The sequence below is a fragment of the Melospiza melodia genome, chromosome 6 (genome assembly GCF_035770615.1).
Source record: "Melospiza melodia melodia isolate bMelMel2 chromosome 6, bMelMel2.pri, whole genome shotgun sequence".
In the NCBI taxonomy this organism is placed as follows: Eukaryota; Metazoa; Chordata; class Aves; order Passeriformes; family Passerellidae; genus Melospiza; species Melospiza melodia.
In genome coordinates this window covers 54903905-54923440 of record NC_086199.1, presented here as the reverse complement: position 1 = coordinate 54923440, position 19536 = coordinate 54903905, and the positions used below count along the sequence as shown (strand labels likewise).

The 19536-nt window shown below is 52.6% G+C and overlaps 4 protein-coding genes across 4 annotated transcripts; all 4 read right to left on the bottom strand.

Annotated features, from left to right (window-relative positions):
- Nucleotides 1-3278: 3278 nt before the first annotated feature.
- On the bottom strand, nt 3279-4364 carry LOC134419810 (mas-related G-protein coupled receptor member A1-like). The gene has a single exon (XM_063159416.1). It carries the CDS (start codon nt 4254-4256, stop codon nt 3279-3281), a length of 978 nt encoding a protein of 325 aa, XP_063015486.1. The 5' UTR covers nt 4257-4364.
- Nucleotides 4365-11803: 7439 nt separating this feature from the next.
- Nucleotides 11804-12775, bottom strand: LOC134419904 (mas-related G-protein coupled receptor member D-like). Its single transcript, XM_063159505.1, has one exon. The coding sequence runs from the start codon at nt 12773-12775 to the stop codon at nt 11804-11806; it is 972 nt and encodes a 323-aa protein (XP_063015575.1).
- Nucleotides 12776-14259: 1484 nt separating this feature from the next.
- On the bottom strand, nt 14260-15224 carry LOC134419809 (mas-related G-protein coupled receptor member A6-like). Its single transcript, XM_063159414.1, is given in 2 exon segments — nt 14260-15107; nt 15110-15224. Coding segments are annotated over 2 exon segments (963 nt in total).
- A 2481-nt stretch (nt 15225-17705) lies between these two features.
- Nucleotides 17706-18734, bottom strand: LOC134419903 (mas-related G-protein coupled receptor member H-like). Its single transcript, XM_063159504.1, has 2 exons — nt 18349-18734; nt 17706-18309 (listed from the first exon to the last, which is right to left on the bottom strand). The coding sequence occupies exons 1-2, from the start codon at nt 18693-18695 to the stop codon at nt 17706-17708; spliced, it is 951 nt and encodes a 316-aa protein (XP_063015574.1). The 5' UTR covers nt 18696-18734.
- Between the last annotated feature and the right edge of the window lie 802 nt (nt 18735-19536).

Genomic DNA, 19536 nt, shown 5'->3' with positions numbered 1-19536 from the left:
CCTCCAGACAGCCCCGCTCCTCTCCTGCCCCACTCAGGAGCCCCAGCAGTGTTTCTGCTCCTCCTGGCAATTCCATGCTTCTGCAGCGCAATGAACAGCAGTGGAGCCATCCCTGTAGTGCCTCTTGTTTGTGTCCAGAGGAGGTTGGGGGACTGGAGAGCAGGGATGGAGCTGGGGAGGGGCATCTCCAAGAGAAAGACGGCCCCAAAGCCTTCCGGGGCAGGCTGGGGTGAGCAGCCCGTGGGGAGGGAGTGGAGCCTGAGGCCCGGGGCTGGGAGGGATGGGAAGGACGGGAGGTGGGTGGGCTGCATGGGGAGTGGGATGGGAGGGTGGTGTGGGACATGATGGAGCTGCTGGGAAGATGTGGTGGGAAGGTGTGGGGTGTGGTGGGGCTGGAGAGAAGGTGTGGGGTGTGGTGGGACTGGAGAGAAGGTGTGGGGTGTGGTGGGGCTGGAGAGAAGGTGTGGGGTGTGGTGGGGCTGGAGAGAAGGTGTGGGGTGTGGTGGGACTGGAGAGAAGGTGTGGGGTGTGGTGGGGCTGGTGGCCTCAGGGAAGCCCCAGGGCGGGGGGTGATGCCCCGTGGAGCCCATGGTGACAAACACAGATGTCACCCTGCTCCTGGAAGGGGGTGGCTGTGTGGAGGGTCACGGCCTCCTCCTCTCCTTGCTGCTGCACCACCTGAGCCTGCTGAGGGAGCAGCTGAAGGCAGTGGAGAGGAAGAATTTCTGAAGGCAGAGACACCTTTGCACCTGGCTCACAAAATTAAAAATTAACGATCTCGGGGGAGATCTCTGCTGTGACACTCACAGAGCACTCGGGGTGGGGAATGCTGAGCCCTTGGGCCATTGTGTCTGTGCCAGCCCAGGTCTGGGCACTGGGGATCAGGGTTGCTCCAGGGAGCACAAACCACGGCTGTGTCCCCTCTGGCACCAAGAAGTTTAAGTGTAAAATCAAAAATGTATTAGACTAGAAATAATTTTGAGTTGAAATTGTTAACATATTGGAAATATATTTGCCATAGACAGTTTGAAAGCACCAACAATTATCAGGCATTTTTATACACGATAATGTCCAAGATTTTTTACAGATAGACCCCAAAGTGCTCCCAATATATTATATTTTGATATCTGTGTTGTAATTATTACCTGGATGTGCTGTCTCTTTTTGTTTAATGGATAACAGGGGTCGTTTCCAGGTAAACAGTGTTTTATTGGCAGTGCTTCAATGCTGGTGAAGGACGTCCATGCCCTGTCTCCCTGCACTATGAATGGGAAAGACGGAGGGGTTGGGGAAAGAAAGGTGATTTGAAGTTTTATTTTACTTCTCATTATCATCTTCTGAATCTGTTAATAATAATTTACTGGATACCAGGAAATTTGAACGTTTTCTTTTGCGTAGACTATTTTTTTCTCCCAGTCCTCATCTGAACTCATGAGCCCTTTGTTAATTTTTGTTTCCCTCTCCTCTGCCCAGCTGAGAGCAGGAGAAGGTGAGTGAACGGCTTTCATGGGTGCCTGGCGTTTGGCCAGTGCCAAACCATGACAGGTTTGCAGCAGGTTATCAGCATCAGAGCCCACATTTCTTACTGACAGTACCCCTGATGATGCAATAAAAGCTATTGGAGACCAGATGTTGGGGTGCTGGGGTGCCCCTTGCTGCCCTTCACCAGAGCTCATCCTCCTCAGCCTTGGGAATACTTGTGGTTGTTTTTTCCTGCTCTCACCCTTTGCAAGCAGGGACACCTTCCACTAGGCTGGGCTGCTTCAAACCCCATCCAGCCTGGCCTGGAACACCTCCAGGGATGGGGAGGCCAGAGCATCTCTGGGAACCTGTGCCAGGGCTTCTCCAGCCTGACAGGGAAGAATTTCTTCCCAATGTTCCCCCTAATCCTGTTCTCTGGCAGTGGGAAGCCATTTCCCCTTGTCCTGTCACTTCAGGCCTTTGTCCAATGCTCCTCTGCGGTTCTTGGAGCCTCTTCAGGCCCTGGAAGGGGCTCTAAGGTCTCCCTGCAGCCTTCCCTTCTCCAGGCTGAACAGCCCCAGCTCAGAGACCTCAGAGAAGCCACAGGGAGGGGGTTGATGCCCCGTGGAGACAATGGTGACAAACACAGATGTCACCCTGCTCCTGGAAGGGGGTGGCTGTGCTGAGGAGCACGGACTGCTCCTCCCCTTGGAGCTGCACCATCTGAGCCTGCTGAGGGAGAGGCCAAAGCCAGGGCAGGAGGAGAATTTCTGAAGGCACAAAACCACCAGCAAGGAAATCAGTAAAAACCAGGTTTAATATTAAGCAAACCAATATGCTATCCCTATTTGTGTGTTTGTGTGTGTTCAAGGGCGCATGACAAAAGGACAGCATGGGTAAGGATTAAAAGGAAAATGGCTTAAAAGCTTTACAACACTCAAACTGAAGAGTACTTCACTTACACCTTAAACTTAGCAATTCACCAGAGGAATATCAGCAGCATTTAATCTTATTTATTCCTGATAGATCCTTGGAGGCCCGACTCGCTCAGATGTCTCAGGTACTAACACAGCTGAGAGAGCAGCATTTCTGCCACATTTGCCCCAGCAGATGCAGACGTGTGTGCACACAGCCAGCCAGCCAGGCAGAGTGAGTGCAAGGTGCCTGTGAGCAATTGCCCTGGCAGGCAGTGAAATGCTCCCTGCGGATCCCTTTGCATCTCCTCCCTGGGCCAAGGGCTGGGCCTGGAGCCCCGGCAGGATGGGCCCAGGAGCCGTCGGCGTTCGGGGATCAGCCCAGGGCAGCAGCCGGGAGAGATCCCAGCTGGGAGAGGCCCCAGTGCCAGGGAGCTTCTGCTCAGCGCTGCTGGGCCCAGCAGAGCTCCAAGGCTCTCCTTTGGGGCCGCTGCTCACAGGGCCCCAAGGCATGGGCGGCACTCACAGCAATGGCTCAGCCTGGCCACACTTGGGGCCGGCAGCTTCCTGGGACAGTGGCAGAGCAGGGATGCTGTGGCATCCAGGGCAGTACAAGAATTTCCAAGGCTGTTGATAAAAGCCCAGGAGGTGGTTGGACAGCAGCAGTTGCTGGGAGCAGAGGGTGTTTCTGATCAGCGCCACAGGAGCTGAGCCCAGGGGCTGCTCCTCACGGCTGAGGTCTCCCAAGCACGGATCAGAGCCCAGAGCGGCCTGGAAAGGGGCTGGGGATGCAGCAGCATAGGGAGGGTGATCCTGTGGGTATTTATTGATCAGGAGACTCAAGGAATCTCTCAGCCACTGTCCCGGGGTCCTTCAGGAGTGCAGTGGAAGGGATCAATAGGCTCAGATAACTGTGTTCACAACAGGATCACCTCCACAGGCAGTGTTTTCTTCTGGCTCCCCAAAGACCCTGTGGATCGCCTCCCTTAGGGACTGCATGGAGAAGTACCTCCTGCAGCCCTCCATGGAGCAGTGTCTCCAGCAGCTCCCCGTGGAGTAGTCTCTCTTCCAGTTCCCCACCAAGAAGCAGATGAAGGGTTTGATGCTGCTGTTGATGCAGCCAAGTAGGAAAAGCGCCTGGGAGGACACAACTGTGTAACCGAGCTGCTGCAGGAGAAACCAGACACTGAGGGGCAGACTGACGAGTGCAACGAGGAAGATAACAACGTCAAGCCTCTTGTGTGGCTGCTGCTGGGAGCCAGGCTTGAGATGAATGAAGAGGATTGTGCTGGAAATGACCATGGGTACAGCAAATAGAAAAAGGTTGAGGGCGTACATGGAGGTGACAGCCACCTGGCATTGCTCCTGCTCGTGTGACTGGCACAGGGAAGTCACTGTGGGATTGACAGCGAAGGAAATGAAGAGGAGGACCCAGAACAGTGGAGTCATCAACACCCACAACAAGTGTTCGGACAGTTGGCAACCACAGAATACCAGGCAGAGGATGGATCTGCATCTCTGAATGCTGATGAACGTCAGCCGGTACAGCCCTATAATGTAGGTGAACAGCGACAGCTGGAAAAGCAAGCTCAAATACATCAGGGGCATTATAGCAGAGCAGGAAACCTCCTCCACAAGGAAGAGCAGGGTGGAGGGCAACATGAAGATGAGGAAGAGGAAGTCAACGTTGGCCTGTTTGGAGATGAAGTGGGTGATGGCATTAACGTGCAGGAGCCAGAGAATAACTCCATTCCCAGCCAGCCCACAGAGACCAACGATCAGCATCATAAAGTCTATGGCCATGTTGGAGACATTGATCTCACACTGAGCAGGTGTGTCAGTCGGTGAGGTGAAAAGAGGGGACACGGTGCTCACCTCCATGGATGGACACTGGGCAGGCAGTGGGATGTGGCCCCTGGCTGTGGTCAGAGTGGCTGGGCAGTCAATGCTTGGAGAATGCAGGGATGGACCATGTGGCTCCTCAGCAGCTCCCTGCAGTGGGAAGGATGTGGGTGGAGGAGGACTGGGGAGGAGGGAGATGTGCAGGGGAGGAGGGCAGTTGAAATTGTGGGGTGGGAGAGGGAGGTGGGAGGGTCGGACTGGTTAGCTGGAGGCTGATAAATAACATAGAGAATGAACATTTTCAGTTCTTCTGGAGTTTTTCAAAAGTAAAGTGGCCAAAATTTTAAAGGAATGTGTAATAGATAGATAATGGGATGATTCCTCTCACAGTTAAGGGATGAATACTGTGTGAATATTAAGAGAAGCTGTATTGATGTATGTTATTGCAGTCTGTTGTTTAGATGTCCCCTGTTGTCCCCAGAGTCCCCTTCTCCTCTTACGGTGTTGTTGCCATCAGAGAGCCTGAGTCATCTAGAACAGGTAGAAGGAAGGGCTGTACAAAAGCTTGTTGCTGGGGGCGTAGAGGTGCAGCATGACAACACCTGACCCTCCAGTCAAGCTGCAAGAAAGCAGGCTCCAGCAGTAAACACAAAGAAGGGCTGACTGACAGACTTTGGGAGGGGCCAGGTTTAGCTGATGCAACCCCCGGGGTATCAAAGGTGAAGCATCCATCTTGAAGATCAGCCAGCCACGTGCTTGGCAGCCATGAGGGAAGCTCCCAGGCCTGCTTCTCCTTATTTAGTCCTTTTGTTGCATTTTTTGTTAAGGTTTAATAAATCTTTAAAAATTTTAAAAAGTGGGTGGTTTTTTCTCACAGGATGTAAAGGCTGGCACACAGGATGACAAACATGGTAGGAACCAGTGCAGAAACAGATCAGGAGGCCTGCAGTGATTTTGGGGCAAATTCTGGAACAGGAAGCATGGCCAGAGGAAAAGTTCAAGGCAAGGGCACCTTTAATATAGCAGCATTCATTGAATGTGACCACCACAGAGACCCCTCTAAATGAACCTCAAGGATCATAAAATTACTTCCAGGAGGAGGTGGACGCATGGAAATGAGTTCTAGGAAAATGGTGTTTATGTATTAGATAAGAAAAACTTCTAAATGCCTACATGTGGTTCTAATGGATTAATACCCTGTTGTAAAGTCTCACCATACACCCAAGATAAGGAGAGATCCCTCTGTGTCCTGTGCAGGTCAAGAATTCCTGCTTCTTCATGCTTTGCATTGTGTTATAAAGTTTGTTCTGGCCCATTTCAGTATTAGGATACAGACAGGATGCACAAGAGGAGAGAGAGGATCTGGGGAGGGCCCTGCAGTCACTGGGAGAGGGTGTCAGGAACAGAGCAGCTGCTGCAGGAGAGGAAGGTGGGGTAGGGAGGAAGGCAAACATTCCACTGACCTGTTCCCTGTGGGGCAGCAGCAGGCAAAGGGCTCTGTGCAGATCAGCGGCGCTTCCTGGTCCCTCTTGCTCCTTTGGGATCCATGTCCTAAAGCGGCTCCTGCCAGGTCAGGGACATGAAGGAGAAAGTGCCCAGATCACCAGGAGCTCACCAGGAGCTCCCCATTCCTGCCCTGCTGGCTCCTCTCTGTGCCCTGTCCTGATGTTGTTTCTCAGGGCTGGGTGCCGTCATGGGGGTTAGGGGAAGTCAAAAATTACAACTTTGCGTACTTCAGATATTCAGTTCCTCTGAGTTATTTACGTTGGGTGTGGGGGTTCTTTTGGTGGTTTTTTTTTCCCGACAGCGGAAGTGGCTTTTGTCAGAAGCTCTAAATGAAGATTTTTTGTGACCGGCTCATCTTTTCCTCCTGATAAGAAACACTTCTTCCCTGCAGAGTGTCCCATTCTCCAACTGCCTGACCTGTCTAAATAAGTTTCTACCATTCCTCATTACTCTTCCCTGAGGGGTCATTGTCCCTCCAGCAGCAGAGGGATGCTGGTGTCACTGGAATGCTGCTTCCAGTGCTGGCAGTGTGGGTGAGGCAGCTGGGTGCTTCTCAGAAACACCTCCTGTTCCAGGAAGGGCTCTGAGATCATTGCAAAAACATGCTCTGGTCCCGAGGAAGCACAATTGAGATGCTTCCTCCTCCTATCCCGATCCCATCCCCATCCCCATCCCTCTCCCCACCCCACTCTCCATTCTCACCCCATCCTATCATATCCCACAGGTTTCCCAGACAGAGCCATTCCCCCACTCTGAACATGGCCTGTCAGGCTCTGCTCTCCTCTAGTGGGCAGATTTGGGATTGTTGGCATCCAGACCCCCTCCAGCCCACTCCGAGCCTCTCCTGACCCCTCCGAAACTGCCTCCAACACCTCAGACCGTCCCCAGGGCCCCCTGTTCACCCCTGTGGGAATTCAGCACATCCCTCTGGATGTCCAGAGTTGCCAAGAACCACGTCGGGGGACTTGGAGACCCAGGCATTTTGCCCGGAACACCTGGTGACTTGATTTTGATCCTTGCAATGAATTGCCAGCTTGGCATGGGGATGTGAAAGCCACACAGGTTTGAATGGTGTAATAATAGAATATTCACAGGGTGAAAATGTAGATTTTGGGATTTTTGGTATAGGGGTTATGGGGACAAGAAGGAGGAATCAGGGCATGTCTAGTGCCGCTTCTTTCTTCTTCTTGTTCTCCATTTTCTGCTGTGATGTTGGCACTTGGGGATGGTTTAGAATAGAAATGCATTGTCTAACATAGGTGATAGCTATTGGGAATTAAAAGTAAATATCATATATGTAGTTTGTAGTATAAAAAGACCACAGCGCCTCGGGGCGGTCAGAGTACTTGCGGCTGGTGTGCTGACCAGATCTTGGCTGGGCAGAAAGAAAATTTTGTAGATAAGAATTATGAAACAACCTGAAGACTGAAAAGTGAAGAGTCCAGACTCATTCTTCACAGTGTGGGCTGCTGCAGAACCATATCATGCATTTCGGGGCAGAGAACAGCCAGCCAGCCTGAGAACCCCAACAGCCCTGATCCTCCCCTGATCCACCAGGGACCCCCGGCAGTGTCCCTGCTCCTCTTGGCCATAGGGTTCGAGGGCCCAGGAGGGAGGAGGAACGCCTAACTCCAATGTGCTTCTCAAGAGAACAAAGGATAATAATCGTGGCTAGAGCCAGTGCAGAAACGGATTTGGAGGCCTGCAGTGGTTTTGGGGCAAGTTCTGTAACAAGAAGCAAGAGCACATGGGCAAAGGAAAAGTTAGAGTAAAAGTGACCTTTAATATTAGCGCACTCAGTGAATGCAACCACCAGAGACGCCTCTCAATGATCCTCCAGGATCAGAAAAGGACTTCAAGAAGGAGGTGGATGCCTGGGAATGGGTCCTAGGAAAGTGATGTTTATGTATTAGATAAGGAAAAAACGTTAATAACTCTGTGTGCTTATGATGGATAAAACCCGTGTTGTAAAGTCTCACTCCAAGGAGATATATGGAGAAATCCATCTATGTGTCCTTTGGAGGTAAAAAATTCCTGGTTCCTAATGTTTCCCATTGTTTTTGAAAGTTTATTCCAGATGAATTTAGTATCACTCCCAGTTCCCATCTCCACCCATTTCCCCATGCCATGCCATGCCATGCCATGCCATGCCATGCCATGCCATGCCATGCCATGCCATGCCATGCCATGCCATGCCATGCCATCCATTCCCATGCCATGCCATGCCATCCCATCCCGATGGGTTCCCAGTCCCTGGCCTCTCTCTGGCTGCAGGTGCGGCCTGTTGGGCTCTGCTGCTCTCCAGTGGGAGATTTGGGATTGGTGGCACCCAGAGCCCTCCTGCCCCCTCCAGCCCCTGTCTGCCTGATGCCTTGGGCTGGCTCCCTGGAACAGAGGCCAGAGCAGGTGAAGAGAATAAAAGGAGGCATTGATGAAAGGCCTTCAAAAGGTTCACCTTGGGCTCTCAAAGCCTCCGAGAGGGGCTGCACCCAAAATGGACAATGGTCATGAGTTTTTCATACGGATATAAGTTTGGTACATTTACAGATCAGAGGTTAATCCTCCAATTACAGCTTCAGGTAATGAAGTCATTTAGCCCCACTTTGCCCTCCCCCAATTCACTTTCTCTATACTTTTCCATGCTGATGGCAGTGTCCTTGAATTTCATGCCTAGAGGGATTGTTTTGCCTCAGCAAAATGTGCAGACAGTTAACTAACACTTTCCATGCAGTTTAGGGTTATGCACTAATGCAGTGCAAGATGTGAAAAATAGAAAGGCTAAAATCCTAAGGCATCATGCCCCCTTCTGACATCCTCTAGAAATTCCCGCCAGGCTGCCTTCCCCTCCAGACAGCCCCGCTCCTCTCCTGCCCCACTCAGGAGCCCCAGTAGTGTTTCTGCTCCTCCTGGCAATTCCATGCTTCTGCAGCGCAATGAACAGCAGTGGAGCCATCCCTGTAGTGCCTCTGGTTTGTGTCCAGAGGAGGTTGGGGGGCTGGAGAGCAGGGATGGAGCTGGGGAGGGGCATGTCCAAGAGAAAGACGGCCCCAAAGCCTTCCGGGGCAGGCTGGGGTGAGCAGCCCGTGGGGAGGGAGTGGAGCCTGAGGCCCGGGGCTGGGAGGGATGGGAAGGACGGGAGGTGGGTGGGCTGCATGGGGAGTGGGATGGGAGGGTGGTGTGGGAGGGGTGGGACATGATGGAGCTGCTGGGAAGATGTGGTGGGAAGGTGTGGGGTGTGGTGAGGCTGGAGAGAAGGTGTGGGGTGTGGTGGGGCTGGAGGGAAGGTGTGGGATGTGGTGGGGCTGGAGAGAAGGTGTGGGGTGTGGTGGGGCTGGTGGCCTCAGGGAACCCCCAGGGCGGGGGGTGTTGCCCCGTGGAGCCCATGGTGACAAACACAGGTGTCACCCTGCTCCTGGAAGGGGTTGGCTGTGCTGAGGATCACGACCTCCTCCTCCCCTTGCTCCTGCACCACCTGAGCCTGCTGAGAGAGCAGCTGAAGGCAGTGGAGAGGAAGAATTTCTGAAGGCAGAGATACAATTGCACCTGGCTCACAAAATTAAAAATTAACGATCCCAGGGGAGATCTCTGCTGTGACACTCACAGAGCACTCGAGGTGGGGAATGCTGAGCCTCTGGGCCATCCTGTCTGACCCTGCCCAGCTCTGGGCACTGGGGATCAGGGTTGCTCCAAGGAGCACAAACCACGGCTGTGTCCCCTCTGGCACCAAGAAGTTTAAGTGCAAAATCAAAAGTGTATTACAGAAGTAATAATTTTGAGTTGAAATTGTGAACATATTGGAAATATATTTGCCATAGACAGTTTGAAAGTACCAACAATTATCAGGCATTTTTATACACCATAATGTCCAAGATTTTTTACAGATAGACCCCAAAGTCCTCCAAATATATTATATTTTGATATCTGTGTTGTAATTATTACCTGGATATGCTGTCTCTTTTTGTTTAATGGATAACAGGGGTCGTTTCCAGGTAAACAGTGTTTTATTGGCAGTGCTTCAATGCTGGTGAAGGACATCCATGCCCTGTCTTCCTGCACTATGAATGGGAAAGATGGAGGGGTTGGGGAAAGAAAGGTGATTTAAAGTTTTATTTTACTTCTCATTATCATCTTCTGAATCTGTTAATAATAATTTACTGGATACCAGGAAATTTGAACGTTTTTTTTTTTTGCGGTGACTATTTTTTCTCCCAGTCCTCATCTGAACTCATGAGCCCTTTGTTAATTTTTGTTTCCCTCTCCTCTGCCCAGCTGAGAGCAGGAGAAAGTGAGTGAATGGCTTTTGTGGATGCCTGGCGTTTGGCCAGTGCCAAACCATGACAGGTTTGCAGCAGGTTAGCAGCATCAGAGCCCACATTTCCGACTCACAGTGCCCCTGATGGTGCAGTAAAAGGCATTGCAAACCAGATGTTGGGGTGCTGGGGTGCCCCTTGCAGCCCTTCACCAGAGCTCATCCTCCTCCTCCTCAGCCTTGGGAATACTTGTGGTTGTTTTTTTCTGCTCTCACCCTTTTCAAGCAGGGACACCTTCCACTAGGCTGGGCTGAGTCAAACCCCATCCAGCCTGGCCTGGAACACCTCCAGGGATGGGGAGGCCAGAGCATCTCTGGGAACCTGTGCCAGGGCCTCTCCACCCTCACAGGGAACAATTTCTTCCCAATGTTCCCCCTAATCCTGTTCTCTGGCAGTGGGAAGCCATTTCCCCTTGTCCTGTCACTTCAGGCCTTTGTCCAACGTGCCTCTGCAGTTATTGGTGCCTCTTTAGGCCCTGGAAGGGGCTCTAAGGTCTCCCTGAAGCCTTCCCTTCTCCAGGCTGAACAGCCCCAGCTCAGAGACCTCAGAGAAGCCACAGGGAGGGGGTTGATGCCCCGTGGAGACGAAGGTGACAAACACAGATGTCACCCTGCTCCTGGAAGGGGGTGGCTGTGCTGAGGAGTGAGGACTGCTCCTCCCCTTGGAGCTGCACCATCTGAGCCTGCTGAGGGAGAGGCCAAAGCCAGGGCAGAGAAAGAATTTCTGAAGGCACAAAACCACCAGCAAGGATATCAGTAAAAACCAGGTTTAATATTAAGCAAACCAATATGCTATCCCTATTTGTGTGTTTGTGTGTGTTCAAGGGCGCATGACAAAAGGACAGCATGGGTAAGGATTAAAAGGAAAATGGCTTAAAAGCTTTACAACACTCGAACTGAAGAGTACTTCACTTACACCTTAAACTTAGCAATTCACCAGAGGAATATCAGCAGCATTTAATCTTATTTATTCCTGATAGATCCTTGGAGGCCCGACTCGCTCAGATGTCTCAGGTACTAACACAGCTGAGAGGGCAGCATTTCTGCCACATTTGCCCCAGCAGATGCAGACGTGTGTGCACACAGCCAGCCAGCCAGGCAGAGTGAGTGCAAGGTGCCTGTGAGCAATTGCCCTGGCAGGCAGTGAAATGCTCCCTGCGGATCCCTTTGCATCTCCTCCCTGGGCCAAGGGCTGGGCCTGGAGCCCTGGCGGGATGGGCCCAGGAGCCGTCGGCGTTCGGGGATCAGCCCAGGGCAGCAGCCGGGAGAGATCCCAGCTGGGAGAGGCCCCAGTGCCAGGGAGCTTCTGCTCAGCGCTGCTGGGCCCAGCAGAGCTCCAAGGCTCTCCTTTGGGGCCGCTGCTCACAGGGCCCCAAGGCATGGGCGGCACTCACAGCAATGGCTCAGCCTGGCCACACTTGGGGCCGGCAGCTTCCTGGGACAGTGGCAGAGCAGGGGTGCTGTGGCATCCAGGGCAGTACAAGAATTTCCAAGGCTGTTGATGAAAGCCCAGGAGGTGGTTGGACAGCAGCAGTTGCTGGGAGCAGAGGGTGTTTCTGATCAGTGCCACAGGAGCTGAGCCCAGGGGCTGCTCCTCAAGGCTGAGGCCTCCCAAGCACGGATCAGAGCCCCGAGCGGCCTGGAAAGGGGCTGGGGATGCAGCAGCACAGGGAGGGTGATCCTGTGGGTATTTATTGATCAGGAGACTCAAGGAATCCCTCAGCCACTGTACCGGGGTCCTTCAGGAGTGCAGTTGAAGGGATCAAGAGGCTCAGACATCTGTTTGTTTGGTGGGATCATTTCTGTGGGCAGGGTTTTCTTCTGGCTCCTCACACACCCTCTGTGGGGAGAGCCAGAGTGTCCCCACAGAACAGGGCCTCCAGCACCTCCCTGCCAAGAAGAAGATAAAGGATTTCATGCTGCTGTTGGTACAGGTGAGCAGGAAAAAAAAATGGGAGTGCACAGCAATGTAACAAAGCTGCTGCAGGAAATTCCAGAGGATGGAAAGGAGAGTGAAGAGACCAATGGAGACAGCAACGATGTCGAGCCCCTCGGGTTGCTGCTGCTGTGAGCCCCACTTGGCCTTAATTGAATTAATTGTGCTGGAAAATACCAGCACAGTTATGGGTGTGACAAGGAGGAGCAGGATGATGGCCCACGTGGTGATGAGGGCTGCCTGGCAGTGCTCCAGGTAATTTGATTGGCACTGGGATGTCAGTGTGGGAATCTCAGTGAAGAGAGTAGAGAAAGCCCAAAACTGGACAATCATCACCACCCAAAGCAGATGATCAGGAATGTCACGGCGGCAGCAGCACTTCAAGAGCTTTTTGATATACATTGCAAGGCCGAAAGTCATCAGCCAGAGCGGCGCCCAGTAGCAGGAGAACAAAGAGAGCTGGAAAAGGAAATGCAGGTACAGCACGGGCAGGATAAGAGAGCAGGAGACGTCCTCTTCCAGGAGGATGAGGACAGAGGGGACTGTGAGGAGAAGGAAGAGGAAGTCGGTGACAGCCATGCCACGGATGAAAAAGTTATCACCTTTCAGGCTGAGGAGGCTGATGACAGCCCTGTTCCCAGCCAGCCCACAGAGGCAGATGAGCAGCGTCACACTGTGGGTGGCCAGAGTGGTGACATCAGTGTCACAGAGATCATCTCCTTCAGTGAGTGAGGCAGGAGATGGGGACACGGTGCTCACCTCTATGGATGGATGCTGGGCAGGCAGTGGGATGTGGCCCCTGGCCATGGTCAGAGTGGATGGGCAATGAGTGCTTGGAGAATCCAGGGATGGACCGTGTGGCTCCTCAGCAGCTCCCTGGAGTGGGAAGGATTCAGTGGGGAGGAGTGAGATGTGCAGGGGAGGAGGGCAGGGGAAATTGTGGATTGGGAGAGGGAGGCAGTAAGTTGGTCAGTTCAGCAGGGGATGCGGAACTAAAGCACAGGGCAGAGGAGGGGGAAGTTAGGGAGGGCACTGCGGTCACCGGGAGAGGGTGTCAGGAACAGAGCAGCTGCTGCAGGAGAGGAAGGTGGGGTAGGGAGGAAGGCAAACATTCCACTGACCTGTTCCCTGTGGGGCAGCAGCAGGCAAAGGGGTCTGTGCAGATCAGCGGCGCTTCCTGGTCCCTCTTGCTCCTTTGGGATCCATGTCCTAAAGCGGCTCCTGCCAGGTCAGGGACATGAAGGAGAAAGTGCCCAGGTCACCAGGAGCTCCCCATTGAGCCGGCTCCTCTCTGTGCCATGACCTGCTGCTGTTTCGTAAGTCTCAGTGCCTGGGCACGGTGCTTTTACAACTTCGGCTTGCTTGGAGTTCCACAGCCTCTGTGTTAATGATCTTGATTCTTTTCATTTTCCCCTAAAAATCAAGTGGTGTTTTTGTTTGTGGTGAGAAACGACGCCTCACTTAAACTTTTTAGAAGTTTTTTAAACTACAGCAAGGGACAAGATAAGGTAAAAGTGCTCACTGGCAGCCAGAAGCACGGCCAGAGGCACACTGCCCAAAATAGTAACAGGATTTGTAGCCTCTTTGTAATCCAACCCCCACATTCAGACACATTCCGCTTTTCCAACACAGCTCCTCCTCCCTCCCTCCCTCCTTCCCGGAGCTTGTGCAGCGCTTCGGGCTTCGGCTCCCCACCACGGTCAGAGATCAGCATTACAACTCTCAACGTGAACACAGTACTCATGTTAGAAAAACTCCAAAGCTTAATTTTATTTTTTTTTTAATAAGACAAAAGAGGAAGGATGCTCCCTGTGATTCTAACCCTTCTCCTGCCATCCAGAGGCACCAGCTCTGCAGGGATTTGGGAAATCACTGCCACCCTGCGCTGGGTGTGTCCCCAGGGAATAAGGTGTCCCATGCTTTGCAGGCAAGAGCTCCCTGGAAACACCATGGAACTCATCTGCTGAGCCAAAGGAGATGGAGTTCATTCCCTGGGGCCGAGGCCATGAGGGTCATTGCATGGGGAATAGAGCTGGGGAGCAGCACTGAGCCCAGCTGCACTGCTTGGAGCCATGTGGATGCAGGAGGGAGGAGGAAAGCCATGCTCCAATGTGCTCCCTGCAGAGCATCCCACAAAAATCACCCAAGCCAATGCTCCTGCTCCCTTCTCCTGCAGGAATACAGCACCATGGGGAGGGTGGTCCTGTGGATAAAGTAATCAGGTGACTCCAGAAAACCTTCAGCCTCTGTGCTAAAGTCCTTCAGCAAAGCAGTGGAAGGGATCAAAAGGCTCAGATCACTGTATCCCTGGTGTCATCATCCCTGTGGTCAGTTTTTTCTTTCTGCTTCTCAAAGACCCTCTGGAGGGAATCCCTGAGGGCCCCCACTGTACAGTGCTTGCAGCAGCTCGCCATGGAGCAGGACCTCCAGGAGTTCTGCATGGAGTTGTCTGTCCTCCAGCTACCAACCAAGAAGCAGATGAAGGGTTTGATGCTGCTGTTGATGCTGGCGAACAGGAAAAAAAATTGGGATGGCACAACGATGTACCCGAGCTGCTGCAGGAAATGGCAGAAGCTGAGGATGACAGTTAACAGTGCAGTGAGGTGGATAACGATGTCACGCCTCTTAGGCTGCTGCTGCTGGGAGCCACACTTGGCCTTAATGAAATCACTTGTGATTGAAATGAGCAGGGGTGCAGCAAAGAAGAGCAGGACGAAGGTGTACATGGAGATGAGAGCTGCCCAACAGTGCTTCTGCTCGTGTGATGGGCACAGGAATGTCACAGTGAGAATGACAGTGAAGAGAGCAAAGAAAGCCCAGTATTGGACACTGATCACCAACAGCCACAGGCGCTTGGGAAGGTCCCAGTGGCAGCAGAGCTTGCAGGACACGTATATATACTGCACATTGCTCATGGGTATCAGCTGGAATAACCCCCAGTAGTAGGAGACCACTGTAAGCTGGAAAAAGAAATTCTGGTACAGTAGGGGCACAATAGAGGAGCAGGAGGCATCCTCCACCAGGAAGAGGAGGGCAGAGGGGACTGTGAAGAGAAGGAAGAGGAAGTCAGCAACAGCCAGGTTAAACATGCGATAATTACCGCTTTTCACTGTGAGGAGGCAGATGACAACCCCGTTCCACAGAGGCAGATGAGCAGTGTCACACTGTGTATGGCCATGCTGGAGACATCTGTTTCAGACAGATCATCTCCTTCAGTGGGTGAGATGGCAGGGGGGGACACGGTGGTCACCTCCATGGATGGATGCTGGGCAGGCAGTGGGATGTGGCCCCTGGCTGTGGTCAGAGTGGATGGGCAGTCAGTGCTTGGAGAATCCAGGGATGGACCATGTGGCTCCTCAGCAGCTCCCTGGAGTGGGAAGGATTCAGTGGGGAGGAGTGAGATGTGCAGGGGAGGAGGGCAGGGGAAATTGTGGATTGGGAGAGGGAGGAGGGAAGGTTGGGCAGTTCAGCAGGGGATGTGGAAGGGAAGTGCAGTGTAGAGGAGGGGGGAGCTGGGGAGAGCACTGCAGTCACGGGGAGAGGGTGTCAACAACAGAGCAGCTGCTGCAGGAGAGGAAGGTGGGATAGGGAGTAAGGCAAACATTCCACTGACCTGTTCCCTGTGGGGCAGCAGCAGGCAAAGGGCTCCGTGCAGATCAGCGGCGCTTCCTGGTCCCTCTTGTTCCTTTGGGATCCATGTCCTAAAGCGGCTCCTGCCAGGTCAGGGACATGAAGGAGAAAGTGCCCAGGTCACCAGGAGCTCCCCATTCTCATCCTGCTGGCTCCTCTCCGTGCCCTGTCCGGGTGCTGCTCCCCAAGGCTCAGTGGGGTCATAGGGCAGGCAGAAGTGGTTTTGCAACTTCAGCTACGTCAGAGCTCCACTCCCTCGGAGTTACTTATCTTGAATTTTTTTTATCTTTGTCTCAAAGGGATTGGCTTTTCTCAGAAGTCCACATGAAGAATTTTGCAAATGGCTCCTCTTTTTTTCTGTTTAGAAACATTTCTTCCCTGCAGTGTCCCATTCTCTGATTGCTTTTCCTCTCTCAGCAGGTTTCTACAACTCCTTGTTTCTCTTCCCTGAGTGGTCATTGTCCCTCCAGCAGCAGAGGGATGCTGGTGATGCTGGTGTCACTGGAATGCTGCTGGCAGTGCTGGCAGTGCTCTTGAAGCACCTGGCTGCTTCTCAGAAACTGCTCCCATTCTGGAAAGATTTCTGACATCTTTGCCAAAACCTGGGCCCGAAGCACCACAACTGAGACAAGAACTCCCATTTTTGTCATTCCAATGCAGGCTCACACAGCCCAATGGATAGACAGCACTCAGTTGCTTGAAGCCAGGTTATCAGCACTTAGAGCCCACCCTGATTACTACCATCACCTTGATGAGGTAATGAAAGTTTTAGGGACCAGATTTTGGGGTGCTGTGATCCCCTTTCCAGCCCTTCATTGGGGATCATCCTCCCCCTCCTCAGATATGGGAGCCCTTGTGTTTGTTTTTACCCGACCCCATCCTTCTGGGCAACCTGTGCCAGGGCCTCAGCACCCTCACAGGGAAGGATTTCTTCCCAATATCCAATCTGACCACACCCTCTGTCAGTGGGAAGCCATTCCCCCTTGTCCTGTCACTCCATGCCCTTGTTCAAAATGCCTGTCCACCGGTTCTAGAGCCCCATCAGCTCTTGGATCATTAAGTGTTTGCCCTTGATAGGTCTGGCCTGGTGAGATTTCATAGCTGGGGACACAAATGCAGTGTCAGCAGAAAGAGAGGTGACAGTTCTGACCCCAGGGCCCCCACACATGCCAGTTTCCCGGAGGAGCATCCCAGATCCCTGAGGCACATGTCAGCCTGGGTAGGAATCATCTCACCTCTTTTTAGGAATTTCTTGGAATTCACTGTAGGCTGGTATCTGATTGCCAGGGGAGTGTAGAGGATGACTCAGATGAAACCTGCAACTTTCTAAGGATTAAAGCCAAGAGAGCAGCATGGATTTGCCTCTTCTCAGAAGAGATGACATTGCTGAAATCCTAAATCATCCCTCTGCTGTGTGTTTCACCTCATTCACAGAATTTATTATTGCATGAATCCTCTTGGAAACTGCATGGTGAAGGTGAAGTACCACTGAAATTGTGGTACACAATTTGCAAAATTAGATTTGAAACAGAAATCATAGGTTTTGTCCTGCAGAGTCCAAAAAATCCACCTGTGCAACGCGAGGTAGCGATTTCAGCCAATTCACAGACAAGATTTCAGGATAAGTGTTGCTAAGAGGAACCTGACATAAACTGCTTTTCCTAGAAGGAATGTAGTGCTCTTGGAATTGTCAAAAGATGGCTCATTCCAGACATTGTAGGCACTAGCCTTAAGAAGAGCTCTTCTGTGAGACAGGTACCTGCCCTCCTCACAGAAAATCCAGAGGCTTTAGAATGGGAAAAACTAAGGAAATGAGTCAGTTTCTGATGCAGATTCCCAGGGACAAGCTCTGCAGCAAATCCCTGATGTTGTTTATTCAGTAAAATCTGGGGCAGGAGTTACCACATTGAAAAAAACCAAAAAGAAATAATCCAAACATGATTTCGGGGTAGCAACAAAATTAAAAATATCAGTACATGAGAGTTTATTCCTTGAGGCCAAGGCAATGAGGGTCATTCCATGGGGAATACAGGAACAGGACTGAGCTCAGAGCCATGTGCTCCAATACTTCTGGCTGTCTCTGAGGTGCCACATGTGCAGAAGTGCCTCACAGAGCTGTCACCTGCACCACAGTGTCCCCAGCCCCGTGGCTCCCCTCGTCACTCCCGCCTTTCTCCTCAAACACCCTCCGCAGAGCCACTCTGACCGAGCGCTGGAAGCGGCGCCGCCGGCAGCTCCCCACCAGCACGTAAATCACCGGGTTGAGGGAGCAGTTCAGCAGTGCCAGGAACAAAGAGGGGTCTTCTGGGAATAAATCACCGGAATCTGGGAGATTGATGAAAACCTCCATGCAGAAAGGGATGCCAAAGGCAAAGAACAGCAGGACGTTGAGCACGATGGCCACAAAGAGCTTCCCTGGCTGCCGCCTCCGGGAGCCACAGCGCAGCTTGAGGAACAGGAACAGGTTGGAAACCAACATCATGAGGGAAAAAACCACGGAAATGGCCAGGGCTACACCTGCAATGACGGTCCCAGAGTCCTCAGTGTAGGTGCAGGTGAGGTAGAGGGAGGAAACAAAAGCCCCTGCCAGGGCCCAGAGGGCCCCGCTGACTGCGGCCGAGAGGTGCCGGGGGCGGTGGCAGCGGTACCAGATGGGGCACAGGATGGAGACACAGCGCTCCACGCTGAGGGCTGCCAGCAGCCCCAGGCTGCTCAGGTCAAACACGTGGCACGGGAACCCAAGGACAAACACAAAGCGCTGATAGTGGTGAATAAAAGGAAACAAAGATGTGCAGAATGCTGCTAAGGTCAGAAAAGCCAACAGAAGCAGGAGAAACAGGAGGAGCAGGGAGAAGTCTGCAACAGCCAGATTTAGGATGTAGACAGTGAAAGGGCTCTGCTGTGTGTGGAAGCCCAGGAACCACAAGACCACCCCATTCCCTGCCAGCCCACAGAGGGAGATCCCCAGGCACACCCCTGCAAAGGCAATCAGGCTGGAGGGAATGCTGGAGCATTCAGATCTGATATATTCCTCCCAGTCCAGAGATCCATAAAGTGTATTGTTCAGGGTGAGGTTTGTTGTGCTGTTCTCCTCCATGGTGAATGATCCTGCTCCCAGCAGCTGCCTTCTCCCTTTCCCACCACCTCCTACGGAGAGATGGGGAACCAGAGGGAAATAAGGGACATCAGCACTCCCAGCATTTCCCAACTGCCCACACAGCCCCACGCCAGCCCCAGGAAGAACCCCCACCCCTGCAGTGCCCAAGACTGGTTCCCTGAACTCCTACCTCCGGTAGGAACAGCACTGACACAGCAGCACCAGCTCTTTGTGGCCATCGTCCTGCTGTTCTTTGCCTTTGGCATCCCTTTCTGCATGGAGGTTTTCGTCAATCTCCCAGATTCCGGTGATTTATTCCCAGAAGACCCCTCTTTGTTCCTGGCACTGCTGAACTGCTCCCTCAACCCGGTGATTTACGTGCTGGTGGGGAGCTGCCGGCGGCGCCGCTTCCAGCGCTCGGTCAGAGTGGCTCTGCGGAGGGTGTTTGAGGAGAAAGGCGGGAGTGACGAGGGGAGCCACGGGGCTGGGGACACTGTGGTGGAGGTGACAGCTCTGTGAGGCACTTCTGCACATGTGGCACCTCAGAGACAGTCAGAAGTATGGAGACAAGGGCACTCCAAGCAGCGTAGCCAGGCTCAGTCCAGTTCCCCAGCTGGGTTTATTCTCCATGGAACTGCCCTCGCTGCCCCATCCATAGGGAATAAACTCTGTTGATGAGGCAAAGTCTGCAAAAATGCGGAGAGGAAGGGGAGTTGAGATTTGGGGTGTAAGGGGGCAAGAGAAGGGTGAAAATTACAATTTGGGGAAATGGGAGAGGAAAAAGAGAGAAAGGGGAGAGGGAAAAAAAAAAGAAAAAATCCAACAAAGTAAAAAAGGAAAC

Coding starts and splice junctions, on each gene's coding strand:
- LOC134419904 (XM_063159505.1), bottom strand. CDS start 12,775: ATGGCCAGGGGCCACATCCCACTGCCTGCCCAGCATCCATCCATAGAG.
- LOC134419810 (XM_063159416.1), bottom strand. CDS start 4,256: ATGGAGGTGAGCACCGTGTCCCCTCTTTTCACCTCACCGACTGACACA.
- LOC134419903 (XM_063159504.1), bottom strand. CDS start 18,695: ATGGAGGAGAACAGCACAACAAACCTCACCCTGAACAATACACTTTAT. Junction 18,310..18,348: donor CACCACTATCAGCGCTTTGT/GTTTGTCCTTGG, acceptor GTTTGACCTGAG/CAGCCTGGGGCTGCTGGCAG.